Source organism: Diplotaxodon limnothrissa, linkage group LG2 (assembly GCF_057381915.1).
Source record: "Diplotaxodon limnothrissa isolate DT_005_m linkage group LG2, D_limnothrissa_male_GT1.1, whole genome shotgun sequence".
NCBI lineage: Eukaryota > Metazoa > Chordata > Actinopteri > Cichliformes > Cichlidae > Diplotaxodon > Diplotaxodon limnothrissa.
The window spans coordinates 30,871,796-30,888,909 of record NC_140597.1 but is presented as its reverse complement, the minus strand read 5'-3'; the positions used below and the strand labels follow the sequence as shown (position 1 = coordinate 30,888,909).

Here is a 17,114-nt window from a genome sequence, read left to right as displayed (position 1 = left end):
GTTACACTGCAGTAAATTCAGATCAGACAGTAAACAAATGTTATATGGAGTGAATTATTTCCGATGACTGCTGCTATTTTTTTTTTTTTTTTTTTTCATTTTTTATCACCTTCTCTGCCAAGAACAACATCAGAGATAAAGTGTTATGCAGTGTTTTAATAACCAATAAACTGTCAAAAAATAGTTTTTTTATTTGACATTTATTTCTCATGATTTACAGTCCGCACACTGCTGCGTAAAGACATTCAAGTCACACATTCAGTGTTGACGGGGGATCAGCCATGGGATCACCTTGTGCAGCTAGCATATCCTTCAGTTCTGCTGCTGCTGTTTAAATAAAAAAAACATTTTTTTAAGCATTTAGTTATACAACCACACATCTAGCAAAGGTTACATAATTTCAAACTGACATTTACGGAGTTGCTTATTCTCTGCCTGCAGCTGCTGGTTCTGTGCAGACAAGTAGATGGCATCCTGCACCGCTTCCAGCAGCACACTTCTGTATCTGCCCTCTGAAATCTTTCTCTGCTCTTCGCCTACCTGACGAAACACTCTGAACACCTAGGGAGATAACAGCAGGGGGGCAATGTAGAAAGGATATCATTTAGTAAAGCTTTATACAAGTATTTTTATGAAGCAGCTAACAAAGTCATTTTATATAGAGCATAGTCTTCTCTTTAAAGTCAAAACTGGTATTTGCTTACTATGATCAATATCAAACTGTGGTCTTGTAAGCTGCCTTACAAGCTGTTAACTTCAAAAACTCATCTTCTGAGTATGTGTGGCTTTCTTTCTGTGGATTTCTCTGTAGGAATAACCTACTCTTTTAAATGTCACGATGGTCTGTCTCGCTTGCATTCTTAATTGCCATGTTTATAGCAACACACAGCAACACTAGGCGAAATGCTTAATAATTTTAATGTAAGTCTGAAGTACTAAGAGCAGGAAAAGATGCAAAATATGAACTTTATATACGTGACTCCTCCCTCCTCATACAGCTGAATCAGCAAATATCATCACTCGTGGGGGATGTGTCAGCGCTGCATTATCCATCATCAGAGCATTACGGTCTATGGCAGTGCTTCCAAATATAAATATGTGATGTTTACTGTACATAAATCCTAACGGATACAGGAATATAGTAATCAACCATACAAAGATACATATTTTTAATAAAGTTATACAGTAAATTTAATTGCTGTTAATTTGATTAACTTTCCATAAAACATTTACAGGCAAGTTCATACGCATGTTTACAATAACTTGTCATCACTATGTGTTGTCATGCCCTGTGATGACCTGGCTGCCTGTCCTGAGTGTATCCCCCACCTTTCATCAAAAGTTAGCTAACAGGCGCTAGGATATAGATACTGTCTTTTGAGCTAAAGGGAAATCTTGTATTTGATAGCTCAGCTACTATAAAACTTGTTGCACATTTTTAAATCAAAGAGTTAAATGTCAGCTTGTGTTTTACGCAATTGTAGTTATCGAGAAGAACAATATTTACATGCATAGCTACGACCTCTCTTAAATAATCTGGAAATCCAGACGAATTGATGACAGCTAAAAATTTACACATGGTATTGATTTCCAAGACTGAGTCACAAATTCTGATCGTCCTTATGAAGATAGAAATGTAACTTTGGTGTTTTTAATTTCAGAGGCAGTTCAGGCAGACATGAGTTTGCTGAAAGTAACAAACTGATTAAATGTGAATAAGTCCTGTTATTTGAATCATGGTTATTTCTCCCACCTGCAGGCTCTCCTCCCTGAGACAGTGCAGCTCTGCTCGGTGTCTGTCATATTGATCCTGTAGGTCTTTTTCAGCTTGCTGGGCCTCGGCACGCAAGGCCTCTATCTGCAGTACTAGGACCTGTCTCTCTCTGGTCAGTACCAGCAAGTCCCTCTGAGGACCTTCTTTCTAATACAGGAATGCACAAACCATAAAATTATTCAAGAAAATAACATAATTATACAGTGAATTCCACTGCCTGCCATAAATCCAGCCTTGCATTAATTCAAACTGACTCAGCAACCTCAGTTAAGATGGATCACAAACAGAATAGTGTTAGTGTATCTCATTATCTCACCGGTAGGTTTTCCTGTGCCAAGTCTCTCTCCATCTTCTCCACCTCCTGCTGAATTAATCTCCCATGATCCTCCTTAAGTTGCCTCCTCCGTTCCTCTGCTTTGTTGTATTCCAACTGAGACTAATCATTAAATTGGCAAAACAAATGCCGTTGTGTGGGCTGCCCACTCTTGTGCACATAAATAATTTTTAGATGGTGAAAAGATTATTGATTCAGCCTTGTTACTGCATTATCCAACCACATGCATGGTTTTGGAAAATGCCCAAACCCCTTTTGTTCTTGCACATTTTAACATGTTGTCGGAAAACCAAATCTGGACGTCAGGTTAAAACCTAGAAGTCCAAGAAATTCGCTGTAGACTTGCGTCGATCAGGGCAGGAGTGTTGAACATCTTCCAACATTTCAACTGTTACCAGGAGCCAAATTGAAGTGGAAGCTTAAAACTTTGATGAGTTGGTGTTTCAACCGAAGTGAGCTGAAGGTCAGCATTACTCCAACATCATGCCTATAGAGAGGCTAGATGGAAGCTGGTCGTGCATAAAAGACAAACACCTACTTGCTTGGAGCTCACTGAAAGGACTAAGTTCAGATGTTTCAAAAAAAAGAGTAACACTGCTCATCTCATCCCCAAGGAAAAGCATTTCAGTGGCAGAATCGTGCTATGCATATGCTTCACTGCAGCATATGTGGGACTATATTCCCCATCTACATCATAGGGTATTCAAGTAGTGAAGGGGTCTGAGTATTTTCTAAATGATCTGTAATAAATTAGAGTTTGTAATGCCAGATGATGTGCTTTACTTGTTGACAGGCAGGGGAATTCCCAGTAGCAGCTCCACTCTTGAGTGTCTCCTCCCTGAGAGCCTCCTTCAGCTGCTGGATTCTCGCTACTCTCTCCTGGACCTTTTCTGCATTCTCTTTACCTTCTGGGAATATGAGAAACAAACAGAATACGCCGGCTGTGGTTAGCCATATGGAACCGTGACTTTTGAATCTGAGTATTTTACCTGTAATATGTTCTTCCATTTCCTGCCTCAGCTGGTCCTGTAGACATTTCATTGTATCTGTACCCTGCCTGCTGTTGGGGTGATGATCTCCAGAAAACAGCAGATTGCTATTTGAGGTCTTGCAAGTCTGCCAAGTAATATAAAACATGGAGCTCATTTTATTGTGTTGAAGACACTTTGTGTTCTAGTTTTTGCTACACTTGTGAATAAATGTAATAATTCGGATATAAACCTTTATTTTGACTTTTATCTTTTCTGATTCTTCCCGTCTCTTCTCCCATGATTGATTTTTCACCATCTGTTGTGGTGATCACAGCACAGACTCAAACTCATTATTTGGGAAGCATTATTTTCCATGAGGCTGATTTTATGAATTACCTGCAGGTTTTGCGTGAGCTCGGCCAGCTCGTAGATGCTGTGAACTTCACTGTCCCCCTGTGACATTATCACGCTTCTTAGATCAGTGATGCTGTCACGAATCTTTTGCTCAGTTGCCCTTGGACTCCAGCAACCAGTGGTGGGCTTAGTTGCAAAACCTCTCACTTTCTGGGCCAGATTTAAAGCAGAAGGTGTCTCGTTATCTAGAAGACCTGAAAGAAGGAGGGTTATTTTTGTTTTGTAAATCACACATGCATATTTATTTCTTTGTATGTTGATGTGGTGTAGCTCAGTACCTTGAGGGTTAATGCAGTAAATGAGGACAGTCCTGCTATTTCCTTTTAAGGCATCATTAAGCAAATGAGGCAGGAGGCTCACACTGATATTAGCAGCAGGATTTGGGATTTGGTCCAGGACCTTCAGCAGTGGGTTCACTCTGAAAATATATATCAAATATCACAAAGTGGATATGCTATCCAACCATCCAGTTATTTATATATATATATATATTTTTTTTGCCGTTAATCTGGGTTCAGGTCCCAAAGATGCCCAGACCTCCCTCTCCCCATCCACTTCCTCCACTTCCTTCAGGGGAACACCAATACATTCCCAAGCCAGCTGAGACACATAATGGGCCTGGATCTGGGTCTTCTCCTGGTAGGACATGCCTGAAACACCTCATTCAGAAGGGATCCTAGTCAGAAACCTAAACAACCTTAGCTGGCTCTTTTTGATATGAAGGATTAGCAGCTCTACTCGGAGCTCTTCACCCTGTCTCTAAGATATCAGGACATAATATAATATAGTAATAGCATATAATATCATATCAGAAATTAATCTGGGTATAAAATCAATACATAAAGATATCTAGGCCTTTACAGGTCTTTTAAAATGAGGTAAAAACAACTTGAGCTGAATTACAACACATGACAAATTACATCGTATTATTATTATTTTATCAAAAAACTAAGGCAAAATGCAAAGGAAGTATCTGAAAAACTAAGTACACCATCCACCCATCTTCATGTTGCAGGGGGAGAAGACTTAGCAGAGAAGCCCACACCTCCCTCTCCCCAGCTTATCTGAAAGAACACTGAGCCAACAGAGAGACATCATCTCTCTGGCATGTCCTGGTCTGCCCCGGGGCCTTCCCCTGGTAGGACATGCCTGAAGCATCTCACCTGGGAGGCATCCAGGAGGCCTCTTAGTCAGATACCTGACTAACCTCAGCCAGCTCTCTTTGATGTGGAGGAGTAGCGGCTCTACTCTGAGCCCCTCCCAAATGACTGAACTCTGCACCTTACCTCTAAGGGAGAGAGCAGCCATGCTAAAAGCCAATTCCAAATGACCTGCTGAGATTGAAAAGGCGGTTTGTGTTGTGTTCATGCTCTAGCACACCGACATAAGAAACCATGCTGTAAAATGTAGAATTAATAATTTTTAGCTTGAATAAAGCTTCTACTCATAAAGAGAACTGATATCAAAAAATTACATTTCTGAGGCAAATGCTGTCCTCCCTGTTGATCTGACCTAATTAACAGGACCATATAACTGCAGACATTTTTGACTCATCGCAGCCAGAAAAGTACAGGTTTTACTAATGAGGTGAAGGCTGCAAGATATTTCAGGCAATCACTCTAGTGTACTGCGGCACTCGCATTGGCATACTCCCCTCACATACCCAACACCCTTTTAATCATGCTGGTATAAGCTGTCAGTTCCCTGCTCATTCTTTCACTGCCTGCCTGTGAACACTGCTTTCCCCAAAAGCTATGCCGCTACTTCCTTCCATTGTTACTGAACATATTTCAAAAGGCCATCCCCCACCCCAGCATCTACCTGTAGGCTCTGAGTCAAATTCACTCCCTGTTGAGTTGGATATGTTTTCTTGTAGAGATGAAGATCTGAAGCTGGTTTGCTGAGTGAAATAACATTAGTGTCATATAGATTTTTGTTTGCAATGATGATGGACAGGCTGACAGATGAGGTCAGGCAGGAGTGTCCTTGGACTATAGTGTTTGTAGGCAACATTGTGGTCTTTAGTGAGAGTAGAGAGCACGCTGGATGAGGTAGGGTTAGAAGCAAGACAGAATACATGTGTGTGAATAAGAGGGACACCGGTGGAAAGGTGAAGCTGTAAGGAGCAGAGGTGGTGAAAGCAGATGAGTTAAAAAAAAAAAAAAAACTTGGTTTGTTTCAACCATCCAAAGAGGTGAAGAAGAGGCAAGTGGAGTGAGCGGAGACAAGGTTCAGGGGTGGTAAAGAAGTGAAAGGGAAGGTTTACAAGATGGTAATGAGACCTGCTGTGATGTATGGTTTGGAGGTGCTGACACTGACATAAAAAAGACAGGAAGCAGAGGTGGAGAGTCTCAGATTTTCAATAGAAGTGACCAGAACGGACAGGATTAGAAATGAGAACATCAGAGGGACAGCTCAGGTTGAGTGGTTTGGAGACAAAGTTAATGAGGCAAGGCTGAGAGGGTTTCAATATGTGCAGAGGAGGGATTCTGCATAAATTGGACAAAGGATGTTGAACATTGAGCTCCCAGATGGGAGGGAAAGAGGAAGACCTTAGATAAGATTACAATCCAAGGGATAGTGTGAGACGGGGGGCAGATGATACACTTTGGCTACCTTAAAGTTGTTTATAGGACAGATATAGAATCACTTTTGACTGGTGTAGATTTGGCCCCAACATCACTCTATTACAAAAACACCTACTCAGAAAGTCACAAGAGGTACATTCCTCAACTACAAGAATCCATCAAGAAAAGCAGTTGTTCCTACAAGAGGATTTTGTTCAGGAATAGCAATATATACTACTTATCTCCTATAATCTATGCCTACAGCCAGAGGTAAAATAAATAAATAAATATAGCACATCTCCCTCCAGATGATGACCACAATCAGAATAATGCTTTATCAGTTTGTGGTAGATCATTTCAAGTTCCACTTGCCCATGTAATAGAGATCTCACTGGCTATGTCACTGACCCTCTGAGGTCAGTCCTACTGGCTCCTCCTGCCAGGCTGAACAGCTGAAATCTGCTGCGGCAGACATCTGACTCCACCTCCTCTGGATGGAGTTTCCACTCAACAGTCACCATGAACAGGGAGCTACATCTGAGAGAAACACAGCATAAACATTTGACAAGTTCATATGGAAATTTATGAAAAAAAGGGCAAGCTGACTGACACCGTGCAGAACAACTCAATCATAAAAGCCAGAAGTAAATTTTTTATCGCTCAGGCACTTGGATTTATTGCAATTAACCAATTTAATGAATGGATCCAAAGTGATTTTGTAAATGGATTAGAGTTCATAAAAGTTGTGCTTTGTATGACCTACCGGCTGGAAATGGAGCCTGTGTTCGCCTTCAGTGTTTCCCTGCATGTTTCGTACAGGTTATAAGCGTCTTCAGCTGAACGCACACACACCTCACATAATCCTCCTATGAGACTGAGAGAGAAAAGCAGGCATGAGCATATATAATACAGCTTCAGTGTGTATATGTTTTATATGAGGTCTTTGTTTATCATTAAAATGCAAAATTGTGACACACCTTCCAAGCGCTGGATGTGTTACAGGTTGTAGAGTCTGTCTGTTGAGGCTCAAGAGATCCACTGCACTGCCGTCTGGATAAAACTGACATTGAAAAACATTAGCTGTCATCATGTGTTTTATTGCATCTATTATCCTTTGGGGCTCTGCTACTGAATACAAGGACAAACCTGAAGGGATGACACAGAGATGAATAACTCGCCTTTCACTCTTGACTCCATACAGCTGAACAGGTTAGCCACGACCTACAAGCAAATCAAGGGTATGATTGAAAATATAAACACATAAAATCTGCAAATATTAAATGCAGTTTTGTTTAGAGCTCCACCTGTCTGATGACACTGCTGTCAATAAGAGCTCTCGTCGTCTCTGTGGAGGCTCCACATATCAGCAGTGCTGCGTTACACCCACTGGACATGTACTCGGTGAGAGGCTGCAGGAGCTCAGGGTGAAAACTCTGCAGATTTACACTCAAGTCTTTCAGTTTCCAGCCATCAAAATATCAGGTAGTGAAAATATGTGCAGTGGAGCAGAAAAAGGTTAAAATAAGAGGTCAGGAGCTGTTTTGTACCTTTATGCTGTCAACAGTCACAACTTGGTCGAAAGAGAAGGCCTTGGCTGCCTGTTTGAAAGAATGTAAGCAAGCTTGAAAGCAAATTAACAGATACTTTCTGAAGCATGTGTGTGAAGTCAAATGACTTACCTCATTATTTGATGATTTGTAGTAAACACTATGTCCTTCTTCATCAATAACAACAGATTCTTTACTCTCTGTGCATTCAAAACCGAGTTACAGTCATTCTCCAGTGACAGTATAGCAAATATACAGGTATACTGTCACTGTCCCAGCCTTACCTGGTTTTGTTGTAAGTACAACTCCCACTCTCACTGCGTCAGCTCCCTAAAACATTAAAGATCAATGACAGAGACTCCAACAAGAGTGCCTTTAAATTCTGCATTATTCTGATGTAAATATACCCCTGCTTTAAAAAGATGCTATTTATATACTGTGTAGAATATGAATACTCACAGGTGCATCCATGTTAACAGTGGCCATCCTGCGTCTGACAGCCACTGGCGCACCTGGATTTCATTTCAGATGGATGAATTATTAATGATCCAGAGGCTACTTCCACTGGTGAAAGTGAGCAGGGTTCTGTTACCAAGACGGACAGAGCGGTCAGAAATGGGGTCACTGATCAGCAGTACTATCTTTTTAGGCAGGGAAAAATAAAATAGGATTTATGAAGACTCGCTCCATGATCACATATACAGTTTGTACACACTAGAGAAATACAACAGCTGTGACAGTATAATTAAAAACTCATTTGTCTTCTATTGCCCTTTTTATGAGAAGGCACACTTTATACAAGGGTTGTAAGTTAAATAATGGCTATACAATGGTTATACCATGGTTAATTATTAATTGCAAGAACATGCTGCTTGTGTTTTACTGACTTAACCTTGTAGGAAACATAAGGGTGATAGCCATTATTTATTTGAAAAATTGGCCATATATATAATATCCATTGGACCCAGTATTTTGAGTTTATTATATTTCGGTTTAATTCTGCTTCATGGATTGTTTTCTTTTTCTCGTAGTGATGATGATTATTATTAGTTTCTTGTTTCTGTTTATCCGTGCTTAAGGATTTGTTCTCGGTTATATCTCACGTTTAGTTTAGTTCAGGTTCCATGTGTCATTCTCTGTCTGTCTGTCTCTCAGTGTAAAGTCTGCGTGCTTGTTTAGTAATTCATGTTTCCTGTTTTATTGTGAAAGTCTTGTCTTATGTTAGTGTGTGCAGCTTGGTTCCCCCCGTCTCGTTAACCCTGATCTCTCCCAGCTGTGTCTCCCTCCTGTTGGCCATTTCCTGATTACCACCCTGTGTATATTAGCCCTGTGTTTTCCTGTGCTCAGTGTTGTGTCGTACCCTCAGACCCTGCCTGTGTGTTCCTGCTTGGTTTCATGGTTGGGTTGGTTTGGTTTGGTTTTTGTTTCATGCCAGCAATAAAAGCTGTGGTTTTAGTTACATTTCGTCTCGGAGTCCTGCATTTGGATCCACATTTCCACCTGCCTGCACACAGAGCCCTGACAATAGCAAGAAGGCTCCTGGTCTGGACTCCATCTGGGAGTCCAGACCATGAGTTTCCCCGTGCCTTTGAGGGTTTCTTCCAGGTATTCTGGCTTCCTCCCAAAGACGTTCACTTAATAATTTAAGACTCAATTGGGAGAGCAAAAAAGATCCACAAACTCTTTTAATAAATAGTTAATAAGTTGTCAATAGACTTCTCCTCTACTCTGGATGGATTCAAAAGACTTCCTCACAGCCCTGAAACTTTTTGTTATAGATTATTATTATTATGAAACCTCTAATTAGACCCTTTATAAAAGTTGAAAGTAGAACCCAACAAAGATGGATGCTGTAAATGTGGGCAAAAATAAATAGTGTCAAAAATCAAGTGTGATGTTGCATCCCGCTGCTCGGCTTCACATGCTTCAAGACACAAATTCATTATCAGAGTCTCCCGCTGGGCTGCTGGTGTGTCGCATACAAGTTCTCAGGCAAGTCCTCCACTACACACTTGTCTGTGTTATCCAGGAAGATGATGGCATCCCACTAATGGGGCTACTGCTGGCATAAAGAATATCATTCTGCTCCAGTTTGCGCAAAGCTGAAAAGCCTGGTAATAAATACACTTTGTGGGTTTCACGACTAAACTTAAAGCAAATCTTATCCTTGCTTAAAAAGCAAACTGAAGTGGCTGCTCTTAAAGTGGTAATAAGCCTCAAATGAAACGGATGACTCAGTGAGTCAGCAGAAGATAAAAAGTATCAGATCTAGAGAAGATAATATGTCATGGTTTCAGCGTTTAAATTTACGGCTTCAAATACAACAAAAAATGTTTTAATAAAGGAAAAGAATTCCTGTTAATATTAAAAAAGGAACTGGAACTAAGAGAAACTTTAATCTCAGAGAATCCACATAAAATTTCATTATAATACGTGTTTGCTTTATTTGACAGTTTGAAATGGTTCTTTAAGTACACATTTTTGTTTTTTATTCATATTTTTTAAGGGTTTCCTTGTCGTACAGTGAAGCCAAGCAGAGTTATAAACTCTTAACATCCACTTTTTACAGCTTGAGACCTTTTGGTTGCCAGAAGAATATCTCTGTAATAGACTGGCGCCGTGTCCGGGTATATCCTGCGTCTCACTGCATGCCAGCTGGGACAGGCTCCAGCCAGTGGTTAAGATAGTGGATGGATGGATATGGGAGAACAAATCTGTAGCTAAACGTGGATCTTATGTGTTTTCATGTCCAGCCAGTTTAGACATGGATGAGTATTTTTTGTGTGAGCTGTTCACCAAGTTGGAGCAGGTATGTGCAACTGGCTTAATCCATCAGTTATTTTCCTTTTCTTCACATCTTTTTTTTTTTTTTTTTTAAAGAGGACTCACTGAGAAAAAACCTAATGTTTTGTACATCTTCACCACTAATGACGAAGAAAATAAATTCACACTTTTGCACCCGTCGTCCCAGATATGCGAGCCTCAAGTGGGCAAATTTGCACCCTTAACATGATCTTGGGTAACTGTCAAAACAGAAGGGACAGAAGCGAGCACCGTGGTTTTCACCTTTGCCTGTTAGATCGTGTTAATTTGATGACTGATAGTGAGAGTGGTGCTTAAAAAAAGATGGGGGCACTCTTTTTTTTTAAGAAAATGTGAGAGAACTCAATTTCTAAAAGAACTAAAAGGATGAGTCGGTGCACTCATGCACATTTCAGGTTCTTTAACGGCAAATGTATTGAGTGTCAAAGTGTCTAATTTTTAAAAAATGCCACAAAATCCAGGACTGAGTGAGCAGCGTCACTGCATCTAATCAGGTTAAAGTTTATTCAGACCTTATTTTGATTACAGCTTAAGCAATGATTTCTCTTAACTGTAGATAATGTGAAAGATGTAATGCAAGTGGTGTTAATAGGAAAACTTTATTCATCAACCTTATTAAAACAAACATGTCATAAAAGAGTAACTTTATCATATTCACATCCTGTGAAGGATAGGTTAGCCCACAGTTTATGGTATGTATTTATGGTATGTAGATTTATACTAGCTAGATTTCTAGTTGGAAATGCAAATTATTCATTTATTTATATGTAAAATAGCAACATCTCTTTCCAGATTGTTCCTAGTTGCTTTGGGTTTTTTTCCTGACACTACTTTCTAGCAAAATATTAGAACCTATTTAAACTGCCCTCTGTGAGGTTTGGATTATCAGACCAGCACGGGAAGAAATTAGGCTGGTTTACATTAATAAATGCAATTTTTCAATGTTCAGAGCATCACAACCAAGCTTCCATTTTCCTGCATTGAGTTTAAGAGAAGGAGATGCGGTAAACCTACCCTTTAAGCATTCATCAGAACCAAACATATTAAACACTCACATAGTTTAATGTACTTATTGTAGATTATACAAATATACCCCAAAACAAATCTGACGTAAAGGCAATTTTTTTTTCAAAATTAAATGCACTAAGGTGTAACAGGCCTCTATTGATCCGATTTCAAGCAGCCACAAAAAAATGGTTAAAATCACGAGATTCCACGCAAAACGAGCTCATCAGGGATAGAAGCGTTAATAATTGAAGTGCGGCATGACGTCTGTCATTTGCAGAGATTGCTGGATGAAATCTTTCTTCAAGATTTGCTTCACTTTTGTTTTTCATCTGGAAAAAGAGATGAAAACAGCAAACAAAGTGATCATGATGATGATGCCAGTGAAAAATCTCACAAATGAAAAATCATCAAAAACAAAGAAACTAATCTGAAGCGCTCACCATCCATGTCGTATGTCTTCTGCATCAGCCTGGGTGCAACCATCATGCGACGAGGAAATGCAGCTAAAGTTAACAGGAAAAAAACCCATCTGGTGTCATTCACAACAGCCTCACCAAAACTACACATGTAAGAAAAGATCCTTTAATCCGTGTCCTCTACCTCTCTGGCACTCGGGACGGCCACGCATGGTGGTTCCCTCGATGGGATGGCCCTCGCTATCCACACACCAGCAGTAGCCGGTGGCGTGCCAGCACTGCATTGGCTTGTAGCGGCCCTGCTCGTCACACTGGGGCTTGTATGAACCAATCTTGCTGGGTCCGGGTGCTGCCTCCACCTGGCATTTGGTCTTGATGGTAGTGGCTGAGCGGAGAATATTCAGACATTCATTTTGGTTTTATTTACCAGTTAAAAATTAAAAAGTCGTTAATAAAGACTGTAAAAAAAAGACATTTTGTTGAGAGTTTAATGGGAATACAGATCTCAGATAGCTTAGCACAGCTCACAAACATGAAACACGCATGAACAACATCCAATAATTTTTCAACATTTTGTATTTCTTTCTTTTTATATATATAAATCTCTAAAAAAAATGACTTAAATGCCAAACTAGTGCATACTAGTAAAACAGGAAAATCTGTATTTGCTGTTATAGCAACTATTTGGGTAATAAAACACTTAAAAGTGAAGGAAAGAAAAGTTGAGCTAACCTGACTGAGGTGTGGGGGTTGCAGGCTGCTGCTGGGCCATGTTGAAGATAAGCCAGTAGCGCATCCAGGTCTCAAAGCTCTACAATACAGAAAGTGTTAGATAAGCATGGCTAAAAGGACAGTCGCCATTTTTCATTTCTATTTTAGCTACGTTAGCAATGTGATCACTGCGTGTGACGCTTCACCTTCCACTCGCTATCGTTCATCTGCTGCTTCAGGGTTTGCAGGTTGGCCAGGAAGGTCTCGTTGAACTGAGGCAGCTCGGAGTCCTGTTCAGAGCACGTTCGAGAGCTTACCGTCAGCAACACATCAACACGCAGGTAAGGAATGTGAGGCTAGACAGTGTTTGCAACCTACCTGCATGAGATCCATCAGCTGTTTCTCCACACTGACAATGGCAGTGTTCTGCAGTTTCTGGAGGAAGGGAGCATTCAAGTTGAAATTAATTATTCAACTTTTAAATCCAAGCATTAGCAATTAATTTGAAGCCTTAAATGAATCCCAGCTGCACACAAATATGAACTTTTTCCCAGAAGATGGTGTGCACTTACAGTCAAGGGGGTCTTGGGTGCTGTGGAGTCCTCGGTGAAGTCCATGAGGAGGGGCAGGCTGTTCATGGGCATGGCCATCCTCACTGGAGCCACAGCTGAAAAAAAAAATTAAAAAGAAGAAAAAAAATCAGCGACAACAACAAAAAACTTAAATAAATGCAAGTACAAGAAAAAGTAGCTCTTTTTATGTCTAAATTATTAATGCTCAGCAGAAACAAATTGAAAAGTTGGACTACATAATAAATAGAGAATTAAAAAAGGAATGTGTTTTTGTTTCTTTGTTTAACAGTATCTCTCGAGACGCCTCTGTTTGAAATCTTGTTTTAATGCTATTAACATAAAAATATCACACAGTTAACCTTTTTCTCCCCATGAGTCACAATAAACTTTCCATTTCTCCATCCACCTTCAAACTCAGCTTCTGTAAAGTAAACTCTCACTTCCCTCCTCAGCGTTCCAGCCCGCGTCCGCCTGTCTAATTAAAACTACTCAAAATGACACATCCCCTTAGGGCTCTGTGTGGCCATTAAGGTTTTAGCGCTCGACTTTACCGTGAGATGAGCGGGTCAGCTGTTTGTTAATTCTGTCCGAGTTCTTCTGTAGAGTGTGGATCTGCTGCTTTTGGCTAAACACCGTGTAGGCAGTGAAGACCTGGCTGGCCACCAGCAGGCAAGCCAAGGTTGTCAGACCCGCAATTTTCAAGGCACGACTGTTGGAGCCTCTGTGAGAAATAGAAAAGTATGTGTCACTAAAAGGTTGGAGGTAAATCAGGAGGTTTGGTGGAAGAAATGAAGGACATAAAAAACGGTAAAACAAAACATGGGATTCCAATAAAAAAATTCTTGGTTCGAAAGTGACGTGAGGGGATTTCTATAAGTGTGTGACATTTTTAAGGCCTGGGTGAGTCATTTGGATTTTGGACAGTCCACACACAAAAACACAATAACAAAAAAAAGGAAAGCCACAGTTTCCTTTAGTCAAACCTGTAGATGATGAAAAATGATCATGATTAGTGTGTAAAATGTTAATTTACCGCACATTACGTGATGTAAAGGAAGGGACAAATCTGTGAAGAAAACAAGGAGGGGGAGGGGGGGATTGGCCTTTGTCTCTCCTTTGTTTGCCTTTGAATTTCCTTTAAAATTTATTTTCTTTTGTTCCTTTTTTTAATTTGAATCTTTAAAGATATTTGTTTGGTTTTTCAGTGTGGGGGGCAGGAGTTGAAAATGGGTAGGATATGTTGGGGAGGAGAGATACAACACACAGCTGCGATCCAGCTGTCTGGGAATCAAATCAGTAAACCATAAAAAAACAATTATTTTCCATCATGTAAAGAGCAGCAAATCTGGAAAATATATAATTAAAAAAAAAAAATTAGATTAGATAAAAAAGAGTGATCTCAGATCTAATTACTGCTCCTTCTTTTATTTCAGCCAATAGAATGTGAGTATCACTAGTTACTAGGCAGATACATTCTTCTGGCTTCAGCAGGAAGTCATATTCAACTATGATTCAAGTTCAACTTGCAAATTAAACAAAGGTAGATAGGTGTAAAATGATTTTTCTCAAATGCAAACGTATAAGGACAATGTTACTTTTTCATTATTGCTGGAAAACATTAATAGTGAAAGTCAGAAAGTCATATGTTTACATATCCGCTTTTTAAATTGCGACATTAGTCTGTTCGATGCAATTTATTTTTTTATTTGTTTATCATAAATTCATGTATACCGCCAATATAATCTGTGTCGTAAAGGAAAATATAAAGTTTGTTTATCTATTATTTCCAATCAACAGTCCACACAAAACGTTTATTCATAAATCAGATTCTAATCGATTATTAAGTTGTAATTCTTGTAGACTGTATTTATTTCTAACTTGAATTGTTCCCAAAAAAAGGCATTTTCTTTTCTCTATTAGCCAATAACAACTGCTGCGTCACCAGTTACTAGGCAGACGCCTTGTCCTGGCTGAAAGGGGAAGTGCGGTTCAGTGAAATTAAGAAGTAAAACGAAATGTTTTAAAAGCATTATTTGTTGTAAACATGAATACATACATAAATAATATTATAATATATAATTATAAAAGATAAAAACGAAATAATTTTACTGCTCTTTTAACTAAAAAGGAATAAGTGCAAATCTGAAACAGATAGGCCTACCTTCAAAGTTAAATGTCATAAAATGTATCTTTGCTATTGCTAAATGAAATTAAAGGAAATGTGATACTGCTGCATGTAAGCAACTAACCTTTGGTGAAAAACTTCAGTTTTTTTTAATTTATTCTGCTCTATCTGTGTGAGCCAATTTAAAAAGGTGCACTTTATTGAAAATAATAATAATTTTTAAAGATACAGCACAAACAGCTGCTATGGATAAAGTACACTCTTCTCACCCTCTTGGTGCTGCAAGGGGAAGAAGCGTCTCCTCACTGTCTGCCAGGTTTCCCCTGGCCAGGGGTGCATCGTCTGGAGAGTGGGCCATCTGTGTTAGGAGTTCTTTCCGTTCCTTCAAGCAACAAACTGAACAAAGAGCAACACGTCTAGAGCATAAATTGCCTACAAAATGAGGAAAAGAAAACCAGACGGGTTCCACAGAAAGCCTCTCTATTTAAAAAAAAAAAAGAACAAGAAGTTGTGGGACGGATCACTAGCGCCACTCTGATTGGCTGATTTAATAGCATCATCTGTTGACAGAGGCAGACAGCAGCGACATAAGCGACGGTTTAAGATCTAGAATTTACCATTATTGTTTGATAGTATAGTATTTTCAGTTGCCTCTGCTAATTCTAGCAAGTAAACATTAATTATTTGTAAATATAGATAATGCTGCTAGTAATAATACTACAGTAGTTTATTAGATGACTGAATTACTACATCAGTGAAAATACATACTTTAGGTTTCATTACTAAATACTGCACATTATGACATTTAGGTAGTTGTATTAGTAGATAAAGTACATGTTATATAATTGAAAATAATATAATAATATTCCCATAATTACAAATAAAGGCTAATATTACTATTATAGCTTAAAGAATAAAGAAACAGTGAATCAAATCATAGTAATATGCAGTGTTCTTTTAAAACAAAGTTTTCGACATTACAATTACAACAATGTTAAGGGAAATGTGGTGAGTACATTTGTCTACTTTTTATGTTGGCCTTTTTAGGAATAAGATGAGACTTCTTTGTACACTTTAAGGTGTTTTCCCCAATGAGGAAACGAAAAGAAGAAATATGAATTACTTGTAAATCTGGTGGACTTTAGAGTAAAAGACTTATGTAAGTAAGTAAAAGTTTTTACTTAATAAAAGTTAGTGCTGAATGTGCTATCAAGGGATTTGGTTTGTCTGCTTCACGTCTCCATAAAGTGAAACAAAAAGAAAAACAGTTTGTTTTTCAATCCAAACCAGGAGACTGGGAAGCTTCTAGAAATCTCTGCATAATGGTCATCATCACGTTGAATGCTTTTAATTTACAGCTACCCCTAAAATAATAGTTCATACAAACTCCCACCTGTGGACTGTAATATATTTAAGGACTTATTTAGGACTGCAAAATTTACTACCACACGTTAACATTTTTACAGTCACATGACCTTGGTGCTTATAAGGCTGGGTCAAAATTAGGAGGTCTTTAAGCCAACTAATTATAACCAAAATATTTTTAGGCTTCTTATACCCATAATGATATTTTCAGGGCTGAAAAACATATTTACGCTCTGTTAAAAACTGCATGCACTTCGTGTCACAATTTAATACTCAAGTCTTTATAATTCACTGGAAAAAAATACTTTCAAATGTACATTTTGGTTAAGAAAGAGTTAGTGGAGTGGAAGTAGAGTGGAAGTGAGTGGCTAGTTAAAACAAGCCAGCATCAGAAAGGTGTCCTTTTATAGTAATGCAAAAAAGAAAGTACAGAGTACAGGCCACCTTTGGTAGCACTAACCATCCGTTGATGTTTGCAGGTGTTAGT

At 39.0% G+C, this 17,114-nt stretch overlaps 2 protein-coding genes across 2 annotated transcripts; both read right to left on the bottom strand.

Annotated features, from left to right (window-relative positions):
• Positions 1-250: 250 nt before the first annotated feature.
• On the bottom strand, positions 251-7,493 carry LOC146638706 (uncharacterized). The gene is made up of 13 exons (XM_085370693.1): positions 7,365-7,493; positions 7,207-7,281; positions 7,038-7,120; positions 6,824-6,934; positions 6,469-6,597; positions 3,772-3,911; positions 3,330-3,687; positions 3,098-3,224; positions 2,892-3,016; positions 2,091-2,210; positions 1,754-1,921; positions 411-561; positions 251-327 (listed from the first exon to the last, which is right to left on the bottom strand). Exons 7-13 carry the CDS (start codon positions 3,393-3,395, stop codon positions 251-253), a joined length of 834 nt encoding a protein of 277 aa, XP_085226819.1. The 5' UTR covers positions 3,396-3,687; positions 3,772-3,911; positions 6,469-6,597; positions 6,824-6,934; positions 7,038-7,120; positions 7,207-7,281; positions 7,365-7,493.
• A 3,392-nt stretch (positions 7,494-10,885) lies between these two features.
• cd74a (CD74 molecule, major histocompatibility complex, class II invariant chain a) lies at positions 10,886-15,732 on the bottom strand. Its single transcript, XM_085362260.1, has 9 exons — positions 15,532-15,732; positions 13,689-13,858; positions 13,138-13,232; positions 12,944-13,000; positions 12,772-12,855; positions 12,587-12,665; positions 12,039-12,239; positions 11,879-11,941; positions 10,886-11,767 (listed from the first exon to the last, which is right to left on the bottom strand). Exons 1-9 carry the CDS (start codon positions 15,618-15,620, stop codon positions 11,751-11,753), a joined length of 855 nt encoding a protein of 284 aa, XP_085218386.1. The 5' UTR covers positions 15,621-15,732; the 3' UTR covers positions 10,886-11,750.
• Between the last annotated feature and the right edge of the window lie 1,382 nt (positions 15,733-17,114).

What these genes read in the sequence shown, in the direction of transcription:
- LOC146638706 (XM_085370693.1), bottom strand. Translation starts at nt 3,395, where the DNA reads ATGGTGAAAAATCAATCATGGGAGAAGAGACGGGAAGAATCAGAAAAG. An exon ending in AATGGAAGAACATATTACAG is followed by an intron (nt 3,017 to 3,097) that starts GTAAAATACTCA and finishes TCATATTCCCAG; the next exon opens with AAGGTAAAGAGAATGCAGAA. An exon ending in ATTCCCCTGCCTGTCAACAA is followed by an intron (nt 2,211 to 2,891) that starts GTAAAGCACATC and finishes TTTAATGATTAG; the next exon opens with TCTCAGTTGGAATACAACAA.
- cd74a (XM_085362260.1), bottom strand. Translation starts at nt 15,620, where the DNA reads ATGGCCCACTCTCCAGACGATGCACCCCTGGCCAGGGGAAACCTGGCA. An exon ending in TGAACGATAGCGAGTGGAAG is followed by an intron (nt 12,666 to 12,771) that starts GTGAAGCGTCAC and finishes TCTGTATTGTAG; the next exon opens with AGCTTTGAGACCTGGATGCG. An exon ending in AACCCCCACACCTCAGTCAG is followed by an intron (nt 12,240 to 12,586) that starts GTTAGCTCAACT and finishes TTCTCCGCTCAG; the next exon opens with CCACTACCATCAAGACCAAA.